This window comes from Nilaparvata lugens, chromosome 5 (genome assembly GCF_014356525.2).
Source record: "Nilaparvata lugens isolate BPH chromosome 5, ASM1435652v1, whole genome shotgun sequence".
Lineage (NCBI taxonomy): Eukaryota > Metazoa > Arthropoda > Insecta > Hemiptera > Delphacidae > Nilaparvata > Nilaparvata lugens.
The window spans coordinates 61,151,609-61,175,059 of NC_052508.1; the positions used below are offsets into that span (position 1 = coordinate 61,151,609).

At 35.8% G+C, this 23,451-nt stretch overlaps 2 protein-coding genes across 2 annotated transcripts; both read left to right on the forward strand.

Annotated features, from left to right (window-relative positions):
• The first annotated feature begins 1,492 nt into the window (after positions 1 to 1,492).
• On the forward strand, positions 1,493 to 11,734 carry LOC111048768 (zinc finger protein 426). The gene is made up of 5 exons (XM_039428975.1): positions 1,493 to 1,726; positions 3,141 to 3,273; positions 4,617 to 5,098; positions 10,292 to 10,554; positions 11,467 to 11,734. The coding sequence occupies exons 1-5, from the start codon at positions 1,715 to 1,717 to the stop codon at positions 11,537 to 11,539; spliced, it is 963 nt and encodes a 320-aa protein (XP_039284909.1). The 5' UTR covers positions 1,493 to 1,714; the 3' UTR covers positions 11,540 to 11,734.
• Positions 11,735 to 16,820: 5,086 nt separating this feature from the next.
• Positions 16,821 to 19,473, forward strand: LOC120351464 (gastrula zinc finger protein XlCGF17.1-like). The gene has a single exon (XM_039428971.1). The coding sequence runs from the start codon at positions 16,918 to 16,920 to the stop codon at positions 18,037 to 18,039; it is 1,122 nt and encodes a 373-aa protein (XP_039284905.1). The 5' UTR covers positions 16,821 to 16,917; the 3' UTR covers positions 18,040 to 19,473.
• The last annotated feature ends 3,978 nt before the right edge of the window (positions 19,474 to 23,451 follow it).

A 23,451-nucleotide genomic window follows, 5' to 3' on the forward strand; every position in this document is an offset into this window, starting at 1 on the left:
GATAATCTACTAATCTAATGTTTTCCGCATAACAGAATACGGATTAGAATAAGGCATATTTAATAATAATATTCAGCATAAAGTTACTCATTTATTGTCACTTGATTCGTCTTCTCCGCAATTCAATGACCGGGGAATCGTCAGAAAGAATTTTTGTTTTGTTCAAAATACCTACTGCTCTTTGAACGGTGATTTTTCCAATATTTGTGAAGACGGCCCTCAGATCCTAATATTTCTTATGTAAACCCAATCCTCTTGGTCTCCAGGAATGCCTGCCTTTCAAAATAAGTAGGTACCGTACGTTACTGGAGATATACCTAATAGAACAGCATTCTGAGAATGGTCATGTAAAGGTTAAAATTGCACCGTTTCATGTGAAGCATTACAGTAATATCTCAATATTCGCATATTTCATCATATTTATATTTGCTCAATATTATTGTAAAACTCTTCAGTCTGTAGATGGTTCATCATGTTATTTTACTCTTACTGGTAATTATTTTTAAGGCGAGAACAACAATAAATTATTGTAGGCCTATTTTGTTCTGTTAGTTAACACAAATGAATAAAGGAATCTGAATCTCCTTTGTTGATTTCAAAAATTACTTAGAGATAAGATTTTAATAAGATTTTGTTTGAAGGTTAATTTCAACAAGTCCACAATTTAACCTTCCGGCAGTCGCGCTGTTGTAAAAAGTACAACAGTGTCAATTTTTTTCTGCACAAAACTATTGAATGGGGTGGTGTCAGTGAATGAGTCACATATGTATTCCAAAACTTTCTCCCCATCACTCCACTGAGTTGCAGTATCAACCGAGCAATGTTTCAGTCTTTATGTGCCATTTAGTAGCCACAGTGCATAAGTATAATAGGGAAAGACTGTACCGTATACGGGGACTGTAAACGAACCAATAACACAGAATTGATGGCTTTGCTTGGTGTACCTTTTTGGGCTACGAAATGGTAATCATCTAAAAGTTTATAGGCGTAGAATAAACCAATGAGATGAGAATGATAATAATACAATTAATAAATATGTTTTGACAGTAAACAGAATACATACGGTAACACTCTTTGGAAAATTAAATGTAAAAATTACAACACGCGACAGCTCGTGTGATTGAGTAGGGCGCGACTACTGGAAGGTTGAGTACATTAAGTACAGATTGGAAGTGTCCCATAAATTCAAACGTTTTAGTTTGTTTACATTTTCCAATGTTATTGTTTAAGGTGAATAAACTATGTGAGGTGAATCCGTCAAATCATTACAATATCAGTCCTGCTTTTTGAAACAGCGCGGTATAAGCACTGCTGCAAATAGTACAAAGAAAAATCCATGATAAATGAAAAATACAACTGTCTACAAGTGAAACACATTTCAAAAAGAGTAGAATTTTAATTCCTATAACTAAATTCATTCTATTCTTTTTATCTGTAATAAAACTGTATCTGTGAATATAAAAAAATTGAATTATAGCAGCTGGCAGCTGCTATCTTGGCTTGGTACATTCCACATCTGTCATCTGTGACTGTGTGTGTGTTTACAAAAAATGTTACTAGACTAGTAAAGTTTCAAAGATATAATAATGTCTAATTTTTTATTGTTTTGAATTATTTAAACCATCTTTTTAATATAGATTTGATTTATGTACGCATGTAATCTTCACAAAAAATGTGTGTTACCTTGAGGTTAACCTAAAAATACTTTTAAAGAATGGAGTTACAGGTGAGCATTAAATCAACCCAATTAATTAGTAATACATTTTTAAATAACTTACACATAATTTATAAAAAATATAGTGTTCATGATAAATAACTGCTATGAAATAAACTGTAATAATTAGGCCTACCTAATTGAAGTATAGTTTATTAGGTAGATAGTGGCATGTAGCATCTTTCTTGGTGTATAAAAAGAAAAATTGTTTTAAGGTATGATCACATTGAATGCATATGCATATATGTGCAAGTGCACCTCAGATCATGCATTAAAAATCCGAAAAATAAAATCTGTTAAGAGCCATTGCATTACATGTGTCTGCAGCTGCTCACACTGAACGCAACCAGTACGTTTATGCGTTCAGTGTGAGTGTTCCTATTGCTCTTTCTATTGGATGTTTCTTATCTGCATGCTTGGATATACATAACCAAGAGTGCACTTACACATATCCCTGCGTCAGTCAATCGTGCACGGCACCGACATGATGTCACCTGCGTTGCCAGTAGTTGCCATGCAAACGAGCTGACAAGACTAATGTTTTTATTTAATCTCAGATTTTAAATGAGTGTGCGACTGGTGACCCGTCTACTTGGCACCCACTAAGCTACCCACCCACTAACTGGAGATTAATGCAAGAAAAACCATTCAATTGTAAGTAGTTGAATACACAACAGAGGCATACAAATATTTTTATTTAATCTCAGAGCCCAAAAGGTCTTGATTTTCACTTTTTCTCAATTTCACTGCAGTATAAAGAATTCCTATACAGTATAAAGAAGTCCTGAAAGTGATTGAATGAGTCAGTCAAGAAATGTATTAGCAGATTTTGGCATTTTACATGCAGCTGGTGATAGAAGGAATGATGTGCCAATGTCCCGAAGGTGACTATTAGACGGGATGACCAGTTTACGCGAGCGAGTGAGTTGACACTGTCGTTTATGGTTCCGTTAGATTGGCACCTGCGAGTTCAGTTGGTGACATGCTGACTAGGTGATGGGAGCGATATATTTTCACGAGGGGATAAGCTGTTGCATGTGGTCAAAATGCCAAGGTGACAACTAGACTGGTGGCTCTGTACTCTGACTCTTTAATACTCTTCAGATAGCACCATTTTAATTTACAGAGGCAAATTAAAAGCTTCAGCAAAGAAGGGGTGATATGAACAGCTACAATACTCGATACACCATTAAACTGGAAGTATAATTAATTACAAAGCAGACTAGCAGATAGGCCTACCTACAGCTTTCCATCACAGGCAATAACAGTTTACCCAAGCAAGTACAAGACAACGCAATTTGAGGTTTTACACTTCTATATGGCTTCTAGAAGGAATAATTTATTCTAGCTATTTTTTCTAATAATTTATTTTTTGTCTACATTGTCATCTACTTTCTGTAACAGTAATATGTTTTTAATATTTTAGAATGAAGAAACCAGTATTCATTGCAAGAAAGATAGAATCGATGATGAATGTGATGAAGAAGATAGCTATCACAACCAATCAGAATCTTGCATCGGTCTAGTCCAGGTTGTCCTAGGAGAAGAAGAAAATGGAGGTAATCAATCAAGTTCTACAAATTATTTTTCTTTTTAAACGTTGTCTTATGTTTTGATAATATTATGCTTCAATTGCCTCAATTCACAATCACTTGAAGGTGTCCTAAAGGAGTAATAGGAGCTATCCTTCCATTCATTTATGGTTGAGGTATTCTGAGCTTTTACAACTGACTAAAGTGCGAGATAAATTACTTTTAACACGGCTCTTTCTCGAAGATGGAGAGGTCCGATGCTCTATCCTCTACTAATCACTCCCACTACCTAGCAGCATTCTCCTTCTTTTGTGTCTGAGTGAGAGAGCTTTGTAACGTGACGCGGCAACACTCCCCTCCATCTATTGCTGGCAATGTTCCAAGTAGTGTACTGGTCAGCAGGTATATTGGTTTGTGTATGTCACAGAGATGTTTTCATCACAAGAACATGAAGCAAAATGACACGGCGCATCCAATTGTGCGCAGGATGTCCGTCTGTGTCCACGCTACAAACTATGGAGGGAGAAATGGGTTTCTCCTCTTCATGTTAAAAGTAATTTATCTCGCACTTTAGTTATTGTGACCTTATGATTAAGGTACAAGAAATTTATTTCAAACTTTTTGTAGTATGTGATAGGTGTTGACAGTTTTTTTTGGTAGGTAGTATAAATTAACAAAAAACATGATTAAAGTTCTTATTATAGGAGTACACAGAACAACAAGAAATATTTAAAGACTCAAATATTCAAATCAAGTTTATCTAGACATTTCACCGATTTTGATGCGTTGGTAACACATTTATGATGACCAGTAGCCTATAAACTCAGTGACTGCAGTTCAATTCTTACAATTATTGATTAAATGGCTTCTCTTTTTGAAGAGATCGTAGGTTGTTCTACCACAAATTTGAATTTTTTTTTCAAATTTTGATACTGAATTGAGAGTCGAAAATATTATAACAATTTACAAAACAAATCAACAGAGTTGGAGGCTATATATGCCTAATATCTAGTGCTTCATATGCCTGCATTGAAGAGTGAAAACATTCATTTGACTTCTATTGTTGGCCTAATTTATATGTGTTATTGTTAACTGATTTTTGTGTTATTTTATGATTTTGTAATGGTCTCAAGCTAGAAATAACATAATATGAGTGTCTTCAAGATATAGAACAGTAAAAATATATAGCCTATATCACTCAATAACTTTGATATTGATTAATATCCATATTGTACTATTTTTAATGTAATAATGCATTCATGGTATTATTTTGACGAATGTATTGCTTCTGGAGAACTCAGAAGTTGCAATAAATTGATAGATATTTCGAAAGAAGTGTATTTTCAACATCATCTGCTTGGTGTTTTCAGATATTGAACTGTCGACCAGCACCGATTCAAAGGAACTCGGAGACACGTCATCGGAGCATGATGTCATCACCGACAGTCGAGGGCTGCATTCCATATTTTCTCCCACACCAACCAAGACCACAGTAAGTGCGCACTTTTCATGCGTACATTGCGACCACATTTGCACGGACGAAGGCGAGCACAGAATCCACGTCCGCTCGCACAAGGGCGAGAAGCTGTTCAACTGTGAGCTGTGCGATTACAAGAGTGCGCGACCCACTGACCTGGATCGGCACCTGAGGACGCATACAGGGCTCAAGCCTTTCCGCTGCAAGTTTTGCGACTACCAGACGAAACGGTCCGATGCGCTCAAACTGCATATTAGACGGCACACCGGAGAGAAGCCCTATGTCTGCCAGTTCTGTGACTATAGGTGTGCCGATCCGTCAGTGTTCAAGTGTCACATTAAGATACACACTAACGACAAGGCGTTTGTTTGTAAGGTAAGCTGCTGGGGATTTCAATTCCAATTCAATTCAATTCAGTAAAAAAAATACCACATTTCCTGGTATCCATCTATAATGAGACTCTTTTTAAACTGTCAGCATTCTTCGTGCATATCATCAATACTCCCATTCAAACATTTATATTTAAATGTATAAATCGAATGAATAATTGTGTATCTTGAATCGATAAATGGATTATGATGACAGATTAAATTAATCTCTCTATATATTGATTTTTTGAAAGCATTAGGGATATGTTTGTAGTTGTCAGGTAGATATGGAGCGCGGTAAATTGCCTTATTGCGCGGTAATTGACTATAGTGACTGACTGGAAATTTGTCTTCAGCTACTTTTCGGTTGCCATCAAAGAGTGGACACGTGAGGAGCGTTCATTTTGTGTTGAAGCGTATTTTTCAAATAACCACTCGATCATTGCAGTGCAACGTGCTTTTCGTTTGCGTTTCGCTGTTTCCCCACGAGGACGTGTTCCTGGACGGCAATCAGTTGTAAATTGGGTGAATGCATTCAGAACAGCAGGGAATGTGTAATCTGTATGAAGAGGACCAGCGAGAAGTGTTACAACACCACAGAACATAGAACGAGTTAGAGCAGCGGTATTGCAATCTTCGACACGCTCTTCTCGGAAGCAAGCGATTGCTCTCGGCATTTCAAGACGTTCAAGAGTTCATTTGAAGAAAACGTTCATTTCAAGACTATGAAGAATCCGGTGGAGAGAACGAGAAAGTGAAAGAGAAAAAACTACATGTTTAGGAATAGCATTCCAAAGTCTTGCAGCAATCACCACAAACGAAGAATTAAATCTTGCAGTCCGATGGATAGGAATCTGAAAGGTATGGAAAGGAATCTGACAATTGAGATGTCGTGTTGTAATTTGGATTGACATCAACAAGACGGATGAAATCATCTGCCAGATAAGTAGGACCTCCCTCATGACCAGAATTTTTTACACTTGACAGAGAAGAAAATACTGTCTACGCTTATCCAATTTGAGCCAACCCAACTCCATGAAGAATGGAGTGATTCAAGAGAAACGCCTAGCATCAAATATAAATCTGACTGCATAATTCAATGAGCGTTGGAGCCGTCCATTCAAGTCATCTGTAATGTCGTTATAAGAAATACAACAATAATAAAAAAGGCATTATCAAGGAATGACAAGGGTAGTACGAACAGCTCTGGGCAGAAATCTTCTTATCCTCTTTAGTTGATGCATGCCTCCAAAAACCTTATTACAAACATAAGTAACTTGTTCCCGCCAGCTTAATGAGCAATGAATTAATAAGCCTAGTACTTTGACACTGGAACAGTAGGGAATAGCCTATTAGTACCATTAATGATCACTGGGGGTGTACTAGGGACGTCCAATTGGTTAAGCAGCCTAGGATGTCCTATGACAATACTTCGGGTTTTTGAAGTGTCAAGCGTCAATCTATGAGCAGAAGTCCACTCAACAAACAATGCTATATCCTTGTTCACTTGATCAATGACATGTGTGAACTGCGATTTTTGGAATTGTGAATAAATTATCAGGTCATCTGCAAATAGATGATAAGAGGTATCGTTAAGAATCATTGGTACATTATTAATGTAGATAGAAAAGAGAAGAGTCCCATAGAGCCTTGTGGGACTCCTTGATTGATAGTACGCCAAGAGGAGATGTCACCAGCTGTCCCCACCACAGCCTGAGTTCGACCCACCAGGTAAGATGTGAACCATGCCAACGTAGAGAGAGAAAAATTGCATTGATTTTATAACTTTCCCAGCAGTATAAGATGATTTACATTATCGAAAGCTTTGCTGAAATCAAACTGTACCAACAGAGTACCAGCAGTCAACTTCTTGTCCAGTGCAGCCCGAATGTCATCAGTGTGTGTGTGTGTGTGTGTGTGTGTGTGTGTGTGTGTGTGTGTGTGTGTGTGTGTGTGTGTGTGTGTGTGTGTGTGTGTGTGTGTGTGTATGTGCGTCTGTGTACACGATATCTCATCTCCCAATTAACGGAATGACTTGAAATTTGGAACGTAAGGTCCTTACAATATAAGGATCCGACAAGAACAATCCGATTCAAGATGGCGAAAATGTTGTCAAAAACAGGGTTTTTCGCGATTTTCTCGAAAACGGCTCCAACGATTTTGATTAAAGTTATACCTTAAATAGTCATCGATAAGCTCGATCAACTGCTACAAGTCCCATATCTGTAAAAATTTCAGGAGCTCCGCCCCATCTATGCAAAGTTTGATTTTAGATTCTCAATAATTATCAGGCTTCAGATAAAATTTAAACAAAAAATTCTAAGGGGAAAAGATTAAGCATGAAAATCTCTACAATTAATGTGCAGTAACATTTTCACCTAAAATGAAAAATAAGCTCGAAATTCGAGAAAATGTGATTATCCAATTGCAAACTGTTGGCAACTGTTGATTCTATTAAATGATTCACTATGAAGAGATAGCAGACCTCGTGTGTCTCCAGCGTTATTGCCCTGTCACCAGCTGGCTCAAATCTTTGAATTGTAGACTTGAGATGCGCGGGAACACTAGCGTCATGTGATCAATTTTCATAACGGCAAGGAAAGTTGTGTGAGTGCACCACTTACTTTACTTTATGTGGCTCTACAGTCCTGGGTGGACTTTGGCCTCCTCTACTTAATGCCTCAAACTTCTCTCTCCTGGGCTCTTCGTCGCCAGTCTGCCACTCCTAGCACCCGAAGATCGCCCAGGACGTCATTCAGCCATCTCGTCCTTGGTCTTCCTCTTCTCCTTGTCCCCATCATCATCTCATCCATCATCTTCAATGGGACTCTCTCTTCACCCATCCTTGCCACATGACCCAGCCATTCTATACGTTTTGCTTTTATGGACCGTACAATGTTTTCTTGCCCAATGGCTTCATCAATCTCACTATTATACCTGGCTCTCCAATTTCCATCATCTCATTTTGGTCCCCAAATCCTTCTGGACATTTTTCTTTCAAATGAGCTCAGTGCTCTCCCATCCTTGCTCAAAATTGTCCATGTCTCCGATCCGTATGTCACAACCGGCTTTATTTACGTCCTGTACATTTTTTCTTTTGTTTTACGCGAAATGAGTCTGCTCTTGAAAATTTTTTGGTTTGCATAATATGCACGGTTGCCCATCATGATCCTGTCATATATTTCATTACTCGTTCTATTATCACCAGTTAGCATTACCCCAAGGTATTTGAACTTACTAACGCCTTCTATTTTACAACCATCTGATATTTGTGAGTGCACCACTTACTTTACTTTATGTGGCTCTACAGTCCTGGGTGGACTTTGGCCTCCTCTACTTAATGCCTCAAACTTCTCTCTCCTGGGCTCTTCGTCGCCAGTCTGCCACTCCTAGCACCCGAAGATCGCCCAGGACGTCATTCAGCCATCTCGTCCTTGGTCTTCCTCTTCTCCTTGTCCCCATCATCATCTCATCCATCATCTTCAATGGGACTCTCTCTTCACCCATCCTTGCCACATGACCCAGCCATTCTATACGTTTTGCTTTTATGGACCGTACAATGTTTTCTTGCCCAATGGCTTCATCAATCTCACTATTATACCTGGCTCTCCAATTTCCATCATCTCATTTTGGTCCCCAAATCCTTCTGGACATTTTTCTTTCAAATGAGCTCAGTGCTCTCCCATCCTTGCTCAAAATTGTCCATGTCTCCGATCCGTATGTCACAACCGGCTTTATTTACGTCCTGTACATTTTTTCTTTTGTTTTACGCGAAATGAGTCTGCTCTTGAAAATTTTTTGGTTTGCATAATATGCACGGTTGCCCATCATGATCCTGTCATATATTTCATTACTCGTTCTATTATCACCAGTTAGCATTACCCCAAGGTATTTGAACTTACTAACGCCTTCTATTTTACAACCATCTGATATTTGTGAGTGCACCACACCAGATTTTAATTTTAGGAATAGGTTTAATCAATGATCACTTCTACAAGTCAGGGAAAACACTCGACTGCAGAGAAAAGTTGAAGATGTGGATGATTGTGGGAAGCAGAATGGGGAGTAGCTTTTTGTAGAAAAGAATCGGAATACCATCCACCCATTTAGCCTATTTATTCGCGTTAAGGATAATATGAGATATTTTTGCCGGGTAAACATAGGAGAAAAAGAATGGCTCATCTAGAAGGATATGCTGAAACTGGTTGATTAATTGGTTTTGTGCTATCTCCCCATTATCAATAGGGTTAGTTGGGAGTCAGGTTGATGGGTTCAAGAAAATAATCATTTAGTTCATCTAGTGGCAGATCAATGCTAATATTTTGCTTCTTATTCCGATGAGCACCCAGACGACGGACATTATCACATAGAAAAGAAGTTGACCCATGTATTGTGGTAGAATCGTAATTTTGCATTACGGCATAAAGACTTAACTCTATTACGCACCACTTTGAAACAGTTGAAATCGCTATTAGACCTTTTGAACTTCCTTTTTGCCCTATCCCTTTTACGCCTAGCTTGTAGAATCTCCCCACTTATCTATGGCACTGGTTTATGTTTAGTCTGAGCAACACAGATTGGTGCATGCTTATCGAAAACAGCCACAATCATTTGATTAAACAGTGATACTTTATCATTTATATAATTTAAAAGACCAATTTAATGCCAAGGCATATCAATTGCACCTTTCCTTATCCATAACCCACTCAAATTTGAAATCTTGTGACACAACCGTTGGATTCAAAACTGCAGTCTTCTCGGTTGAGAAAGGAGACACAGTCTCCTAAAATTTCCCCCATTTCTAATGTAAGTTTTTAAGTGTTTTCAATCTATTTATATCGTGTCTCCTGTTTTAATTTATATTACAAACTTTAAAGTGTCTTCTGTATATATATATATATTGAATCAAAACTTTATATATGTGTCTACATTACAAAAAATGAATACAAACTTTCTGATCCATACAAAGAGTTCTATATTTTGAAAAAAGGAAGTTTCGCTGCCGCACTCTGTACAGTGTTTGGAGATTGCATATAAATATTGTCATAAGTTTAAATTGTGACAACATCTCATTAATCACAATCGTATTGTTTTTAATTTTCATTTTCTTCAACTTTCGTATTTACCCGAGACTGTATTGTAACTGTTAAATTCTGTATTCCTTATTTGCAATAAGCTATATAATTGTTATTTTACTTAGGTTTGCAACTACAGATGCATCAGGTCAAACGACTTGAACCGACACATGAAAACACACACTGGCGAAAAACCAATCAGCTGTGACCTGTGTGACTTCCGAACCACCCGACCGAACGCGCTGAGAAACCACCTTGCCAGCAAACATTCGCAGGAATACAGTTGCGAGTTTTGCGATTACAAGGGCACGCTGTTCAAAGAGTTGAAACTGCATCTGGCTACACATCCCGATTACAAGCCATATGCTTGTGATGTGTGTCCCTATAGGTATGTATGCATGTCTGTCTCTATGAGGAATGCGGCAAGGTGTCACCCCGACAACTACTCACATTTTAAACCAGGATTTAAAGTAAACAGGCAGAGATGTCTAAACCCTGAAAGGTAGAAGAAGAAGAAGAAGAAGAAGAAGAAGATTTGAAGTGATGGATCACACAATAGATTGAAGACTATTAGATTGAGTCTATTTGAAGTGATCATCACAATAATTTGTCACCCTCACAAAAGTAGTTGCACAAAGCCAATTGCTTCCCCACCAATAGTGAATTGTCACCATTCTAAGGAGGTGGAAGGTTGTCGGAATGACACCTTGAGGCAAGCGGGCGACAAAATGTCACCCGTTGTTTTCGAAGGGTATAGATTGTTAGGATGATAAGTATATGTTTATAGAATTCTGTTTCAGATGGAGTGGTTGTTGCCATGCCACCGGTAAGTTTAAGCACAGTTATAGGCATTAGATCATAGGTATTTGACTAAAGTCAAACAAAGATGTGTTTCCTTGCTAGACCCGTGTTGAGTCGGTATAATATTTGTGGACTATAAACGCTCTATGACTATAAAAGACTGTGTCTATATTAATGTGAGTACAGATTTACGCGCCGCGAACATGAGCAATTCACTTTTAATCAGCTGACTATATCCGTATTTTTACAGAAACGGTAAGATACATATATAAAAAGCTTGGCATCAGCTGATTAAAAGTGAATTGCTCATGTTCGCGGCGCGTAAATCTGTACGCACCTTTATGATCATTTATTATGACAGTGTGACTGTGCATTGAGGCACTTAGACCAGCCTGCACTTTGAAATTGACGATGTAAAGTTGTTGAACCAAGTTCCATGTTTGCTTACGTTTATTCATTTATAATTTATTCAATAATTTTTATTTTTCCATTTTTATAGCTTCTGTTATATTTTTAACATCATTAACGTCATTGACCTCCCGAACCTCTTTCTCCTGATCTCCTTCCAATGACATGTGAAAGGGGTGAATGGATTTGTCAAGAAAGTAAGTTGAACAAACAACAAACTCAAATCAGAAACCCCAGAATTTAGTCAATTGTAATGTAATGCTTGTATAAATAATGAGAGTTATTCCTTTCTGTGTGTTTCTGTTGGGTTTGACTTTCAGAGAAATTTCATTGTTTTGTATGTTTTCCTGCAAAAAAATGTATTCTATTGGAATCTATTCTACTGTGGGACAGTATGATTTGACCCATTTAAATACATGCATTACATTCAACACTCTCAAGCTTGAATCTTCGCTGCTCCACTTTATTTTTACCCTTGTCCAAGATCAACAGGCTTCATCACAAATCTGTAGTACTCTATTCTAGTATATTTTTGACCGAGCGAAGTGAGGTCTAAGATTCAAGTCGACGGTTTGCCATTTCTCTTAATGTTTAAATGTTTCTCTTCAATGTTTGATTCCATTACGAACTGCTTGTTAAATAATCACTTTGAACAATTAATTACGACATAGCAGTCAGGTATTTATATAAATAAAAGCTATTAGCTTCTACTTAAGCCCAGGCCACACCAAACTCGCTCCCGCGGCGGTAGCGAAGTTAAAAAACTCGCTTTCCATGGTATTAAATTGAGCAGGCCACACCGAGCTCGCTCCCACAGAGGGAGTACCTCGGCGGTAGTTTCACTTGGTCGTGCCAGGCGAACTTTTGAAACGTCTGCTGGTGGTACTACCGCCGAGGTAGTGAGCTCGGTCTGGCCTGCCTGCACAATTGAATAACATGGAAAGCGAGTTTTAAAAGCTCGCCTTCGGTAGCGCGCTGTGGTTGCCAGCCTTCTCCCACTACTAGAGAACCACACTCATCAAAACAAAAACTACCGCTACCGGACGTTTTTAGGTGTGGCCTGAACTACCACCGCGGGAGCGAGCTCGCTACCTCTAGCAGACGTTGGTGTGGCCAGTGCTTTAGCGTCGTAATTAATTGTTTAAATGTTTATATGTTGCGCATTTACGGCGAAACGCGGTAATAGATTTTCATGAAATTTGACAGGTATGTGTTCCTTTTTAATTGCGCGTCGACGTATATACAATGTTTTTGGAAATTTTGCATTTCAAGGATAATATAAAAGGAAAAAGGAGCCTCATTCATACGCCAATATCAGAGTAAAAATCTGACTATAGAATTATTCATCATAAATCAGCTGACAAGTGATTACACAGATGTGTGGAGAAGCCAGTCTATTGCTGTATTTCCATAAGGTCTATATTTTCAATCAGGTACTTGTGGATGAGAATACTGCGTGAGGTCTACTGTTCACAGTAGACCTCGCGCTCAGTGAGTTACATTGACCTGTTGTTATGTTTTCTCAAAAATTAATAAATAGTTTATCAATTTAAAATGTCTAGAAAAAATCTTAAATAAACATAGAGCTTTCTCTCCTATATCGTACCGTGACGTGTCGTCCCGGAATGTGAGTGTGAGCGCTGTTATCAGGTCTGGCTGCAACTGTCTACGACGTTGATGGAAAGATACATTTTCAAGATGTTCGATGTTTTTGAACGGGTAGTATTATAGTCAACTGTCTACTAACGTTAATGGAAAGATTCATTTTCAAGATGTTCTATGTTTTTGAACGGGTAGTATTATAGTCCACTAGACAGCTGATTTATGATGAATAATTCTATAGTCTGATTTTTACGTTAATATTGGCGTATGAAGGAGGCTCCTTTTTCCTTTTATATTATCCTTGAAATGCAAAATTTCCAAAAACCTTGTATATAAGTCGACGGGCAATTTAAAGGAATATACCTGTCAAATTTCATGGAAATCTATTACCGCGTTTCGCCGTAAATTCAGAACAAAAAAAACATATAAACATTTAAACATTAAAACATTTAAACACTAAAACATTTAAACATTTAAACATTTAAACATTTAAACATTTAAACATTTAAACATTTAAACATTTAAACATTTAAACATTTAAACATTTAAACATTTAACATTTAACATTTAAACATTTAAACATTTAAACATTTAAACATTTAAACATTTAAACATTTAAACATTTAACATTTAAACATTTAAACATTTAAACATTTAAACATTAAACATTTAAACATTTAAAATTTAAACATTTAAACATTTAAACATTTAAACATTTAAACATTTAAACATTTAAACATTTAAACATTTAAACATTTAAACATTTAAACATTTAAACATTAACATTTAAACATTTAAACATTTAAACATTTAAACATTTAAACATTTAAACATTTAACATTTTAACATTCAAACATTTTAACATTTAAACATTTAAACATTTAAACATTTAAATATTTAAACATTCAAACTTTTAAACATTAAGTTGACTTGAATCTTAGACCTCTCTTCGCTCGGTCAATTATAGTTAATGAATAACAAGTAGTTCTGTGAACAGTAGACCTCACGCAGTATTCTCATCCACAAGTACCTGATTGAAACTATAGACCTTATGGAAATACAGCAATAGACTGGCTTCTCCACACATCTGTGTAATCACTTGTCAGCTGATTTATGATGAATAATTCTATAGTCTGATTTTACTTTCCTTGCCCTATTACCTTAGGTAAGGAAAGTATTGCTTTCCGAAAAAAATTAAGGTATCCCAATTTGTAAATTTCTATACGTTTCGAGGTCCCCTGGCTCCAAAAAAGTGGTTTTTGGGTATTTGTCTGTGTATGTGTGTGTGTGTGTGTGTGTTGTGTGTGTGTGTGTGTGTGTGTGTGTGTGTGTGTGTGTGTGTGTGTGTGTGTATGAGTGTATGTGCGTCTGTGTACACGATATCTCATTTCCCAATTAACGGAATGACTTGAAATTTGGAACTTAATGTCCTTCCCCTATAAGGATCCGACACGAACAATTTCGATCAATAATGCAATTCAAGATGGCGGCTAAAATGGCGAAAATGTTGTCAAAAACAGGGTTTTTCGCAATTTTCTCAAAAATGGCTCCAACGATTTTGATCAATGTCATACCTAAAATAGTCATTATAAAGCTCTATCAACTGCCACAAGTCCCATATCTGTAAAAATTTCAGGAGCTTCGCCCCATCTATGCAAAGTTTGATTCTAGATTCCCAATTATTATCAGGCTTCAGATAAAATTTAAACAAAAAATTTCAAGTGGAAAAGATCGAGCATGAGAATCTCTACAATTAATGTTTAGTAACATTTTCACCTAAAATTAAAAATAAGCTCGAAATTCGAGAAAATGTTATTATTTCAATTGCAAACAGTTGGAAACTGTTGATTCTATTAAATCATTCACTATGAAGAGATAGCAGACCTCGTGTGTCTCCAGCGTTATAGTCCTGTCACCAGCTGGCTTAGATCTTTGAATAGTAGACTTGAGATGCGCGGGAACCCTAGCGTCAGTTGATCAATTTTCATAACTGCAAGGAAAGTTGTGTGAGTGCGCCACACCAGATTTTTTACTCTAATATTGGCGTATGAAGGAGGCTCCTTTTTCCTTTTATATTATCCTTGAATTGCAAAATCTCCAAAAACCTTGTATATACGTCGACGCGAAAATGCCAAACCGTCGACTTGAATCTTCGACCTCACTTCGCTCGGTCAATGAGCGAATCAAATATCGAAGAATATGACACCCAGTCGTATCATAAGTATCACACATCGAACATCAATTGCTATGTACAATTTTTACAATCTGTGATTGGAAATTTGGATTTTCCTTTAATAACTACTAGTAGTTCTGTGAACAGTAGACCTCACGCAGTATTCTCATCCACAAGTACCTGATTAAAACTAAACCCCTTATGGAAATACAGCAATAGACTTGCTTCTCCACACATCTGTGTAATCACTTGTCAGCTGATTTATGATGAATAATTCTATAGTCTGATTTTCACTCTAATATTGGCGTTTGAAGGAGGTTCCTTTTTCCTTTTATATTATCCTTGAAATGCAAAATTTCCAAAAACCTTGTATTATGTCAACGCGCAATTAAAAAAGGAACACATATCTGTCAAATTTCATGAAAATCTATTACCGCGTTTCGCGGTAAATGCGCAATATATAAACATTTAAACATTAAGAAAAATGCCAAACCGTCGCCTTGAATCTTAGACCTCACTTCGCTCGGTCAATTATAATTCTTATACTGTAGTCGAACTTAACCTAAATCTACTTTCGTTGCCAAGTAACCAATTATTAGAAACGCACTAATTGATTATTAGGCAACAAAGTTTGAATACATCCATTTTTGATCTTGAGAATTGTTCAAAATACGGGAACAATAAGCTTAATATAAACCGAATCTCGATAATTGTTGGTTTTAACTTGGAAAGTTTTACATTCTGGGCCTCGAAACCTAATATAACGGTCAGTTAGTTGAAACTGCCATTGGTTTCACACAAGTAACATCATATCTGTGCGTTCAATTACCGCTAATAATGAGTTATAGCAAAATCAGTTGCTTCGCTCATTAGTTCTGGCATGGCTTCCGTTAGATATATTCATTTGGCGGTTAAATTGAACTTTCCTTACTTTTGATCAGGCACAAGAGATCATCATGTAGGTTAAAGATTGTCAGGCATATCGTCTGATTTTCACTCTAATATTGGCGTTTGAAGGAGGTTCCTTTTTCCTTTTATATTATCCTTGAAATGCAAAATTTCCAAAAACCTTGTATTATGTCAACGCGCAATTAAAAAAGGAACACATATCTGTCAAATTTCATGAAAATCTATTACCGCGTTTCGCGGTAAATGCGCAATATATAAACATTTAAACATTAAGAAAAATGCCAAACCGTCGCCTTGAATCTTAGACCTCACTTCGCTCGGTCAATTATAATTCTTATACTGTAGTCGAACTTAACCTAAATCTACTTTCGTTGCCTAGTAACCAATTATTAGAAACGCACTAATTGATTATTAGGCAACAAAGTTTGAATACATCCATTTTTGATCTTGAGAATTGTTCAAAATACGGGAACAATAAGCTTAATATAAACCGAATCTCGATAATTGTTGGTTTTAACTTGGAAAGTTTTACATTCTGGGCCTCGAAACCTAATATAACGGTCAGTTAGTTGAAACTGCCATTGGTTTCACACAAGTAACATCATATCTGTGCGTTCAATTACCGCTAATAATGAGTTATAGCAAAATCAGTTGCTTCGCTCATTAGTTCTGGCATGGCTTCCGTTAGATATATTCATTTGGCGGTTAAATTGAACTTTCCTTACTTTTGATCAGGCACAAGAGATCATCATGTAGGTTAAAGATTGTCAGGCATATCGGAATTTAAAAAAGTTTAACATTTTACAGCTTTATTTGTTTGTAAATTCATGTATTTTCACATCATTTTTTGTTTAATACATGAAACGTAATGTTTCAGATGAACTGGCAGAAGATGAAATTGAAGAAGAACTGTCACAAACTTCAGATGAAAGCGAAGGAGAAGAAGAAGAAGATGATGATGATTCCACCTACGAAGATGGTGACAGTAACATCGTAGTTGAGATGGACATAGATATCAAGAAAGAGGTTGAGGACCTGGAAGAGGTTGAAGAAGTTATGATCACAGGTGACTTCGACGGACCATTTGTTTCAGACGCCTCCAGCTCTGCAGAAGATTTGCTCTCTTGTGCAGACTGTGACTTCAAGTCCACAAATAAATCCCATCTTAGGAAACACATACGTTCACATCGGGAGAAACTTTTCAGTTGCGAGTTATGTGATTACAAGACTTCTAGAGCAAATGACCTTGACCGTCATTCGAGGAGACACACGGGTGACAAGCCTTTCAGATGTGAGTATTGCAGTTACGAGGCAACTAGGTCGGATGCCCTGAAATTGCACATTAGGAAACATACCGGCGAAAAGCCTTATTTGTGTGATTTTTGTGATTATCGGTGCGCTGATCCTTCGGTATTTAAATGTCACATTAAAATACATTTGAACGAGAGATCATTTGAGTGTAAGGAGTGTGGTTACAGGTGTATAAGATCGACTGATATGAACAGACATATGAAAAGACACACGGGAGAAAAACCGATAGAATGTGAGTTTTGCGAGTATAAAACCGCGCGAGCCAGTGCGTTGAAACTACACATGAAACGTCATTCGACACAATATTCGTGTGAGTTTTGTGACTTTACCACCACTCTACAACGGCAATTAAAACAACACCTAACGACACACTCCGATTACAAACCGTTCAGTTGTGAGTTGTGTGACTTTAGGTGCATTCGGTCAACTGATTTGAGGAGACATCATTTGAGAGCCCACATCACAGAGAAGCCTTACAACTGTGCGGACTGTGGTTATAAGACAGATAGATCGGACACTTATCATAGGCATTTAATGCAGCATACTGGGGAAAAGCCGTTTGCTTGTGAGCTATGTGATTACAGGGGGACAAGGGGGATCTTTCTGAAACGACATCTGCTGAAAAAGCATCAGACTGGGAATTTGTTTGTGGCGAAAGGGTATACATGATAGTTACTGTAGTACAGAGTGTACCTGAATCAATCAATCAATCAATCTATAGATTAGAGAGAAGAGCTTGAGATCAACGAATCATATTATATTAGATTAGTCTTGAAAGGCTGAAGGTATTAGATTAGATTTCTATATTTCATTATGTATAATTAAGTTACTCAATGAAAGTTTTATTGAATGAGCAAAGCGAAGTTCTAGTTAGAAGTTGTTTTTTTCATACATTTTACAAATACAATTCACAGGTCATTATAATGATTCTATAGATAAAGTTCGTTAGCCAACGAGATTTACTCATCCCTTCGTCTTTTTTACATTATAACAGGTAGATAACAGGATAGCATTGAAATACCATAAGAGAACTTTTTAGTAAATCATCGTTCCAAATCGCATGTTAGTGGTGGTAATGAAATCATAAATTCTCCTTGCTCAAGGGTTTTACGTATCATATCGTACAAGAATTCTCGTAGGCTACGATTCCAGTTGTGGATAAAAAACAACATACGATTTTCACAAAAAATAGTTGAGCCTTGTTATCCAATTCTGTAATGGTCTCCTGCTTGATATCAATAATACAAATATAATTTCACAAAATTTCCCTTCACTCGCCAGCAGATGATCAGATTCATCATCCAATTGAATCTGAACTCATTATACAGTGTTTACAAACTCCCTACAAATATTCTAGGTTAGGGCATTGTTCCTGGGTACGAAATATTCAATTAAATTTCAATTCATTTATTCACACACACATACAAAATAAATACAATTGAATACATGCAAAACAACAACAAATAATCACAATAAAACAGAATAAAATAATAGTGGTGCAAATTAATATATGAATATCATTTTCAAACAGTCCGAAAGTCCTTAGTTGATAAAGGCTGAAAAACAAAACTGTATTCTAATTATTTTAATGTTACTGTATTAAAATTGAAAGAACAACAATAATTTTTAATGCAGAAATTTTTGGGAAAGGAGTGCTAAGCTATAAAAAAATTGTCAATATCCCTGAAATTAGCGAGTTATTCAGTCCAGGAGTTTATATAGATTACAATATATGGTAGCCTATACTTGCTCATGTGTATATCTAACAAGGTATTACAATTTAATCACTGAATTTAAGTGCGACTCAATACATTCAATGCGAATCTTAAATGTGTTTTAACAATTAGTCAAAAAATGCAATCTATTAGTCATTGTCAGTTAACCAAATTGGAAATCTTTTATAAAATTTTGATCGAGCTTAATGTAGATAAACGTTTTATTATCAACTCCATAGACTATAAGTATACCTTATTAACTAAATTCTATTGAAATATGCTGTAAATAAAATTATGATGTACCTATTTATATTTATATAGTACCCACTATAAAGTTATTTCAATGTTATTATTGAATCTAAATTACAAATAAAACTATTTTTATTTTATTGTGTTTGTCTTGTATTGTCTAATCTCGTGGTTTCAATTAATTTATTCTTCCTTGAAATACTTGCAATGCAATAACAGTAGAAGAAAGATACAACTATATGAATTAATAAAATTAATATGAAAACTTGTATAGTGAGGTCCACGTTATATGACAGTATTTGATCAACTTTGGTTTTGCTATCCTTGTCTATTATTCGACAAAGCCGGTGGTACTATCCTTTTCTAGGTCCGCAACGATGCCAATTATGTTTTTTAAGTGTAGAAATATAATTAATTAATGCAGAGAATCAGCATCGCTATTCTTCTATCTTTATCCACTGCCATTATAACGTGGACCTTACTATAGTAACCTTTATCATTAAAAACTCTAAAATTATTACAACGACTAGTTTCGACTATAATTTAGGTCATTTTAGTCAAAACTAGTCATAACTTAGGTCTTGGTCGAAACTAGTCATTGTAATATTTTAATAATAAAGGGTACTACAAGTTTTCATATTGTTTTTATTATTAATATGTACAAAAGTAGCCTGTATAAGTGAAGGTTTCAAATTATAATTATAAAGTAGAAGACAAACTAATATCATCTATATAAATAAAAATCTAGCCTCAAATTTTGACGTTCAATAACTTTTTTATATGTGCACCGAATTGATGATTTTTTTTAGTTGTGTTCGTTATGTTCAGGATCAGGTTTATGGCATATCAAATTTATAATCCGACTTCAGGACTCTTTCCTACGGTCCTTCAAAGTTTACATGTAATCCTTATGGGAGAAGATTTGTGAGCTGGCCACACACAGAAAAAAAAATCAGCTGTTATAATCATTGCATCATCCAACAGCCGTCGGTAGATTGATAGTAGACAATACAGTAACTTGAAAATGGCATAAATGTCCGAAACATGTTGTGATAAAATTTTTCAAAAAAGGGTAGGCTACTGAGATTTTTATTTTCTTTATATTTATAATACAGTAACAACTATATTACCCACAGTATGGCCATTGACTGTCACGCATTTGATTGGCTAGCTCGATCACGTGGTACAAATCCGCCATTAAGATTCCAAACAAACTTTATAGTCCTATCTTTGTCCATTGGAACTTATCAAATCTTTTACCTATTGGAAACATATCTTGAACTTCCGATGAGTTTGGTATAACATTTTCAAAGAGGAATTGATTTTACTTTAATATAGACCAATAAAACTTATTCAAATAACATTAATAACGCATAAAACATAAATTTTTCTCCCCTCGGGCTCCTCGCTGACCACTTCCAGAGCTTTCGCGCTTTTTTGAATCCCGCCAAAAAAATCTAATAAAGTTTTGAAATATGTCATGATATTGTAATATATCGAAACTAATAATCGACAGCTATTGAAGAGTGAACATGTTATGGGTAGGCTTCTCAGGACTGAAGAGAATCAATCATAGAAGTAGAGACGTCTTTAGACAGCACTTAATCACTGTTAAATATTTTATAAAATATTATATCAAATCGAGCCACGAAAATATTTTTAAATTAGATTATTAGAAGATCAAACCAATAGATTGGATAAGAAAATACAAGAAAATTGAAATCTATTTTTCTGCATATTTATCTAGATCAGTGGTTTCCAAAAAGTGATCCTCAAAAGCTCTGGAAGTGGTCCGCGAGGAGCCCGAGGGATAAAGATAGATGTTTTATTAGTGTTATTTGAATAAACTTTATTGGTCTATATTGAAGTATAATCAATTTCCCTTCGAAAATGTTATACCAAACTCATCGGAAGTTTAAAATATGTTTCCAATCGGTGAATGAAGTGATAGGACTATAAAGTTTGTTTGGGATCTTAATGGCGGATTTGTACCACGTGACAGTCAATGGACATACTGTGGGTAATATTAGTTACTGTAGTCAAATACCATAAAGAGATAATGCATTTTTAAGGTCTTTGACTGTAGTAGACAAGAGTGTGTGCTGCTCCAGAACCACCCATGCATGTATTCTATTCTAAACGCCCCGACTAAAAAAAAAAACAAAATGACTGTTCTGTGTGTAACCATCCAGCAGTGCGGCCTCAGGTTAAAGACTTACATATATGCTCTAAAGATTGCTTTGTTTCGAATAATTGTGCTGTCTTTGGTGTTTAGAATTAATTGATTTTTATTGCTATATTTATTTTGCAGTAAGAAAATTTATATACTTAAATTTTAATACTAAATGTTCGAGGAGAATAGAATTACTTTCCAAATAATAAGAAATGAAAAATAAAATAGTGTGTTTAAATTTAAATAGTGTGTTTGTCTTTTCGGTCTCAAAATTTTATAGTTTTTTCAAAGTTTGGAATTTTCTAATTAATTGTGATTGATTTAATTCAATTTTGAAGTATTTTCAATTTAAAAATAATTTTTGTGTGTTTTGAATTGTAAATTGAGTGTGTAATAGGAGAATGAGTGACACATAACCTAGCTACATTTGGACTGTTGTATAAATTAGAATTGGAACCGTTTTGGTCGTAAGCCTGTGGTACTCTTCTAAAAGTTGTGTAATTCTGAATGATTGAATAAATAAATTAATAAATGAAAAATACAAACTGCTGCATATATACTAAGTACATAGGAGTCCATATTGTTGATTGAGGTATATAAAAGCGAAATGTCACTCACTCACTGACTGACTGACTCACTCACTCGCAGAACTAAAAATCTACCGGACCAAAAACGTTCAAATTTGGTAGGTATGTTCAGTTGGCCCTTTAGAGGCGCACTAAGAAATATTTTAGCAATATTTCAACTCTAAGGGTGGTTTTTAAGGGTTTAAAGTTCGTCTTTTAGCATGTATATTCTTCTTATTCCAATCTCTTAATTATAATTATTGAAAAATGTCCATACCATATGTTAATATAGAACTATAATCTAGAGAGAGTACCTCTTCGAAACAGTTGTTAACTGGAAACTAAATTAATAATTTTGTCAGGTTGGCATTAAGTTGAGTTGACTTTGTTAGGTTGACACCAAGTTGAAGATTGAAATGCATTTATCGCGGAAAAATTGATTGGGCATCTGCCTGAACGGATATGGCGAGCGAAGCGAGCCTGACGGCTAGTTGAGGTGTATAAATGGAAATACTGATTGTTGGATAATTTTCATAAAAATATAGTGATGCATCATATTAAGCTAAAGCTAAGCACAGCTGAGGAGGCGCAGCTTGGTGATACAAAGTGTTATGGAGTTTGCCTTATCACACCGTTCCACGCCATGCCCGATTCAGTGTGTGTGAGTTCTTCCATTCAAACCAGTAAGCAAAAAGCACCTGGATGCAAAATGCCACATCGCGCCTCCTCAGGTGTGCATCCAGTTAAAGTTTGTCTTAAGATGCATCAACCATTTGGCGCTACGAAGTTCGCCAGGCCAGGGCCAGCTAGTATAGGTATCTATAAAAATCTCTTGAAATTCCGTTTTCAGTGTATGTTCTATAATCTTCCCAGATTTTGTTTGTCATCTGAGAACTTGGTCATGCGTTATCTCACAAGCACTTGCTCATACATGTATAAGCTATCCAATTTGATCATAAATTTATAGGCCTACCCCAAGGTACCTAGAATACATTACCGTAGTATGTATTCTAGGTACATATTGGTCTACCCACACTGAACGTGTGTGCACTTACTTGCTGTCCCTAAGAAGTACCGTAGGCTATAAATCATCTTGGAAGATTGATTGAATTAGGTATTTTTTTGCAGATTACAATAATTATTAGAAAGAAAGAGAAAAGGAATAAAAATACAAATAACGAAGTTTATGAGTTTCTGTTAGAAGACTTGTATAGGTACATGTTATATAATTACTATAAGTATGTCTTATAGGCGGCCTTGACACTAGGCCCTATATAAAACAACAAGGAAAAGCAGATTAATACAACAAAATCAAGTGCTCAAAAAATTATGAAATAATTACGGTATATAATTACTGTTTGTTCATATTTAGTTGGGA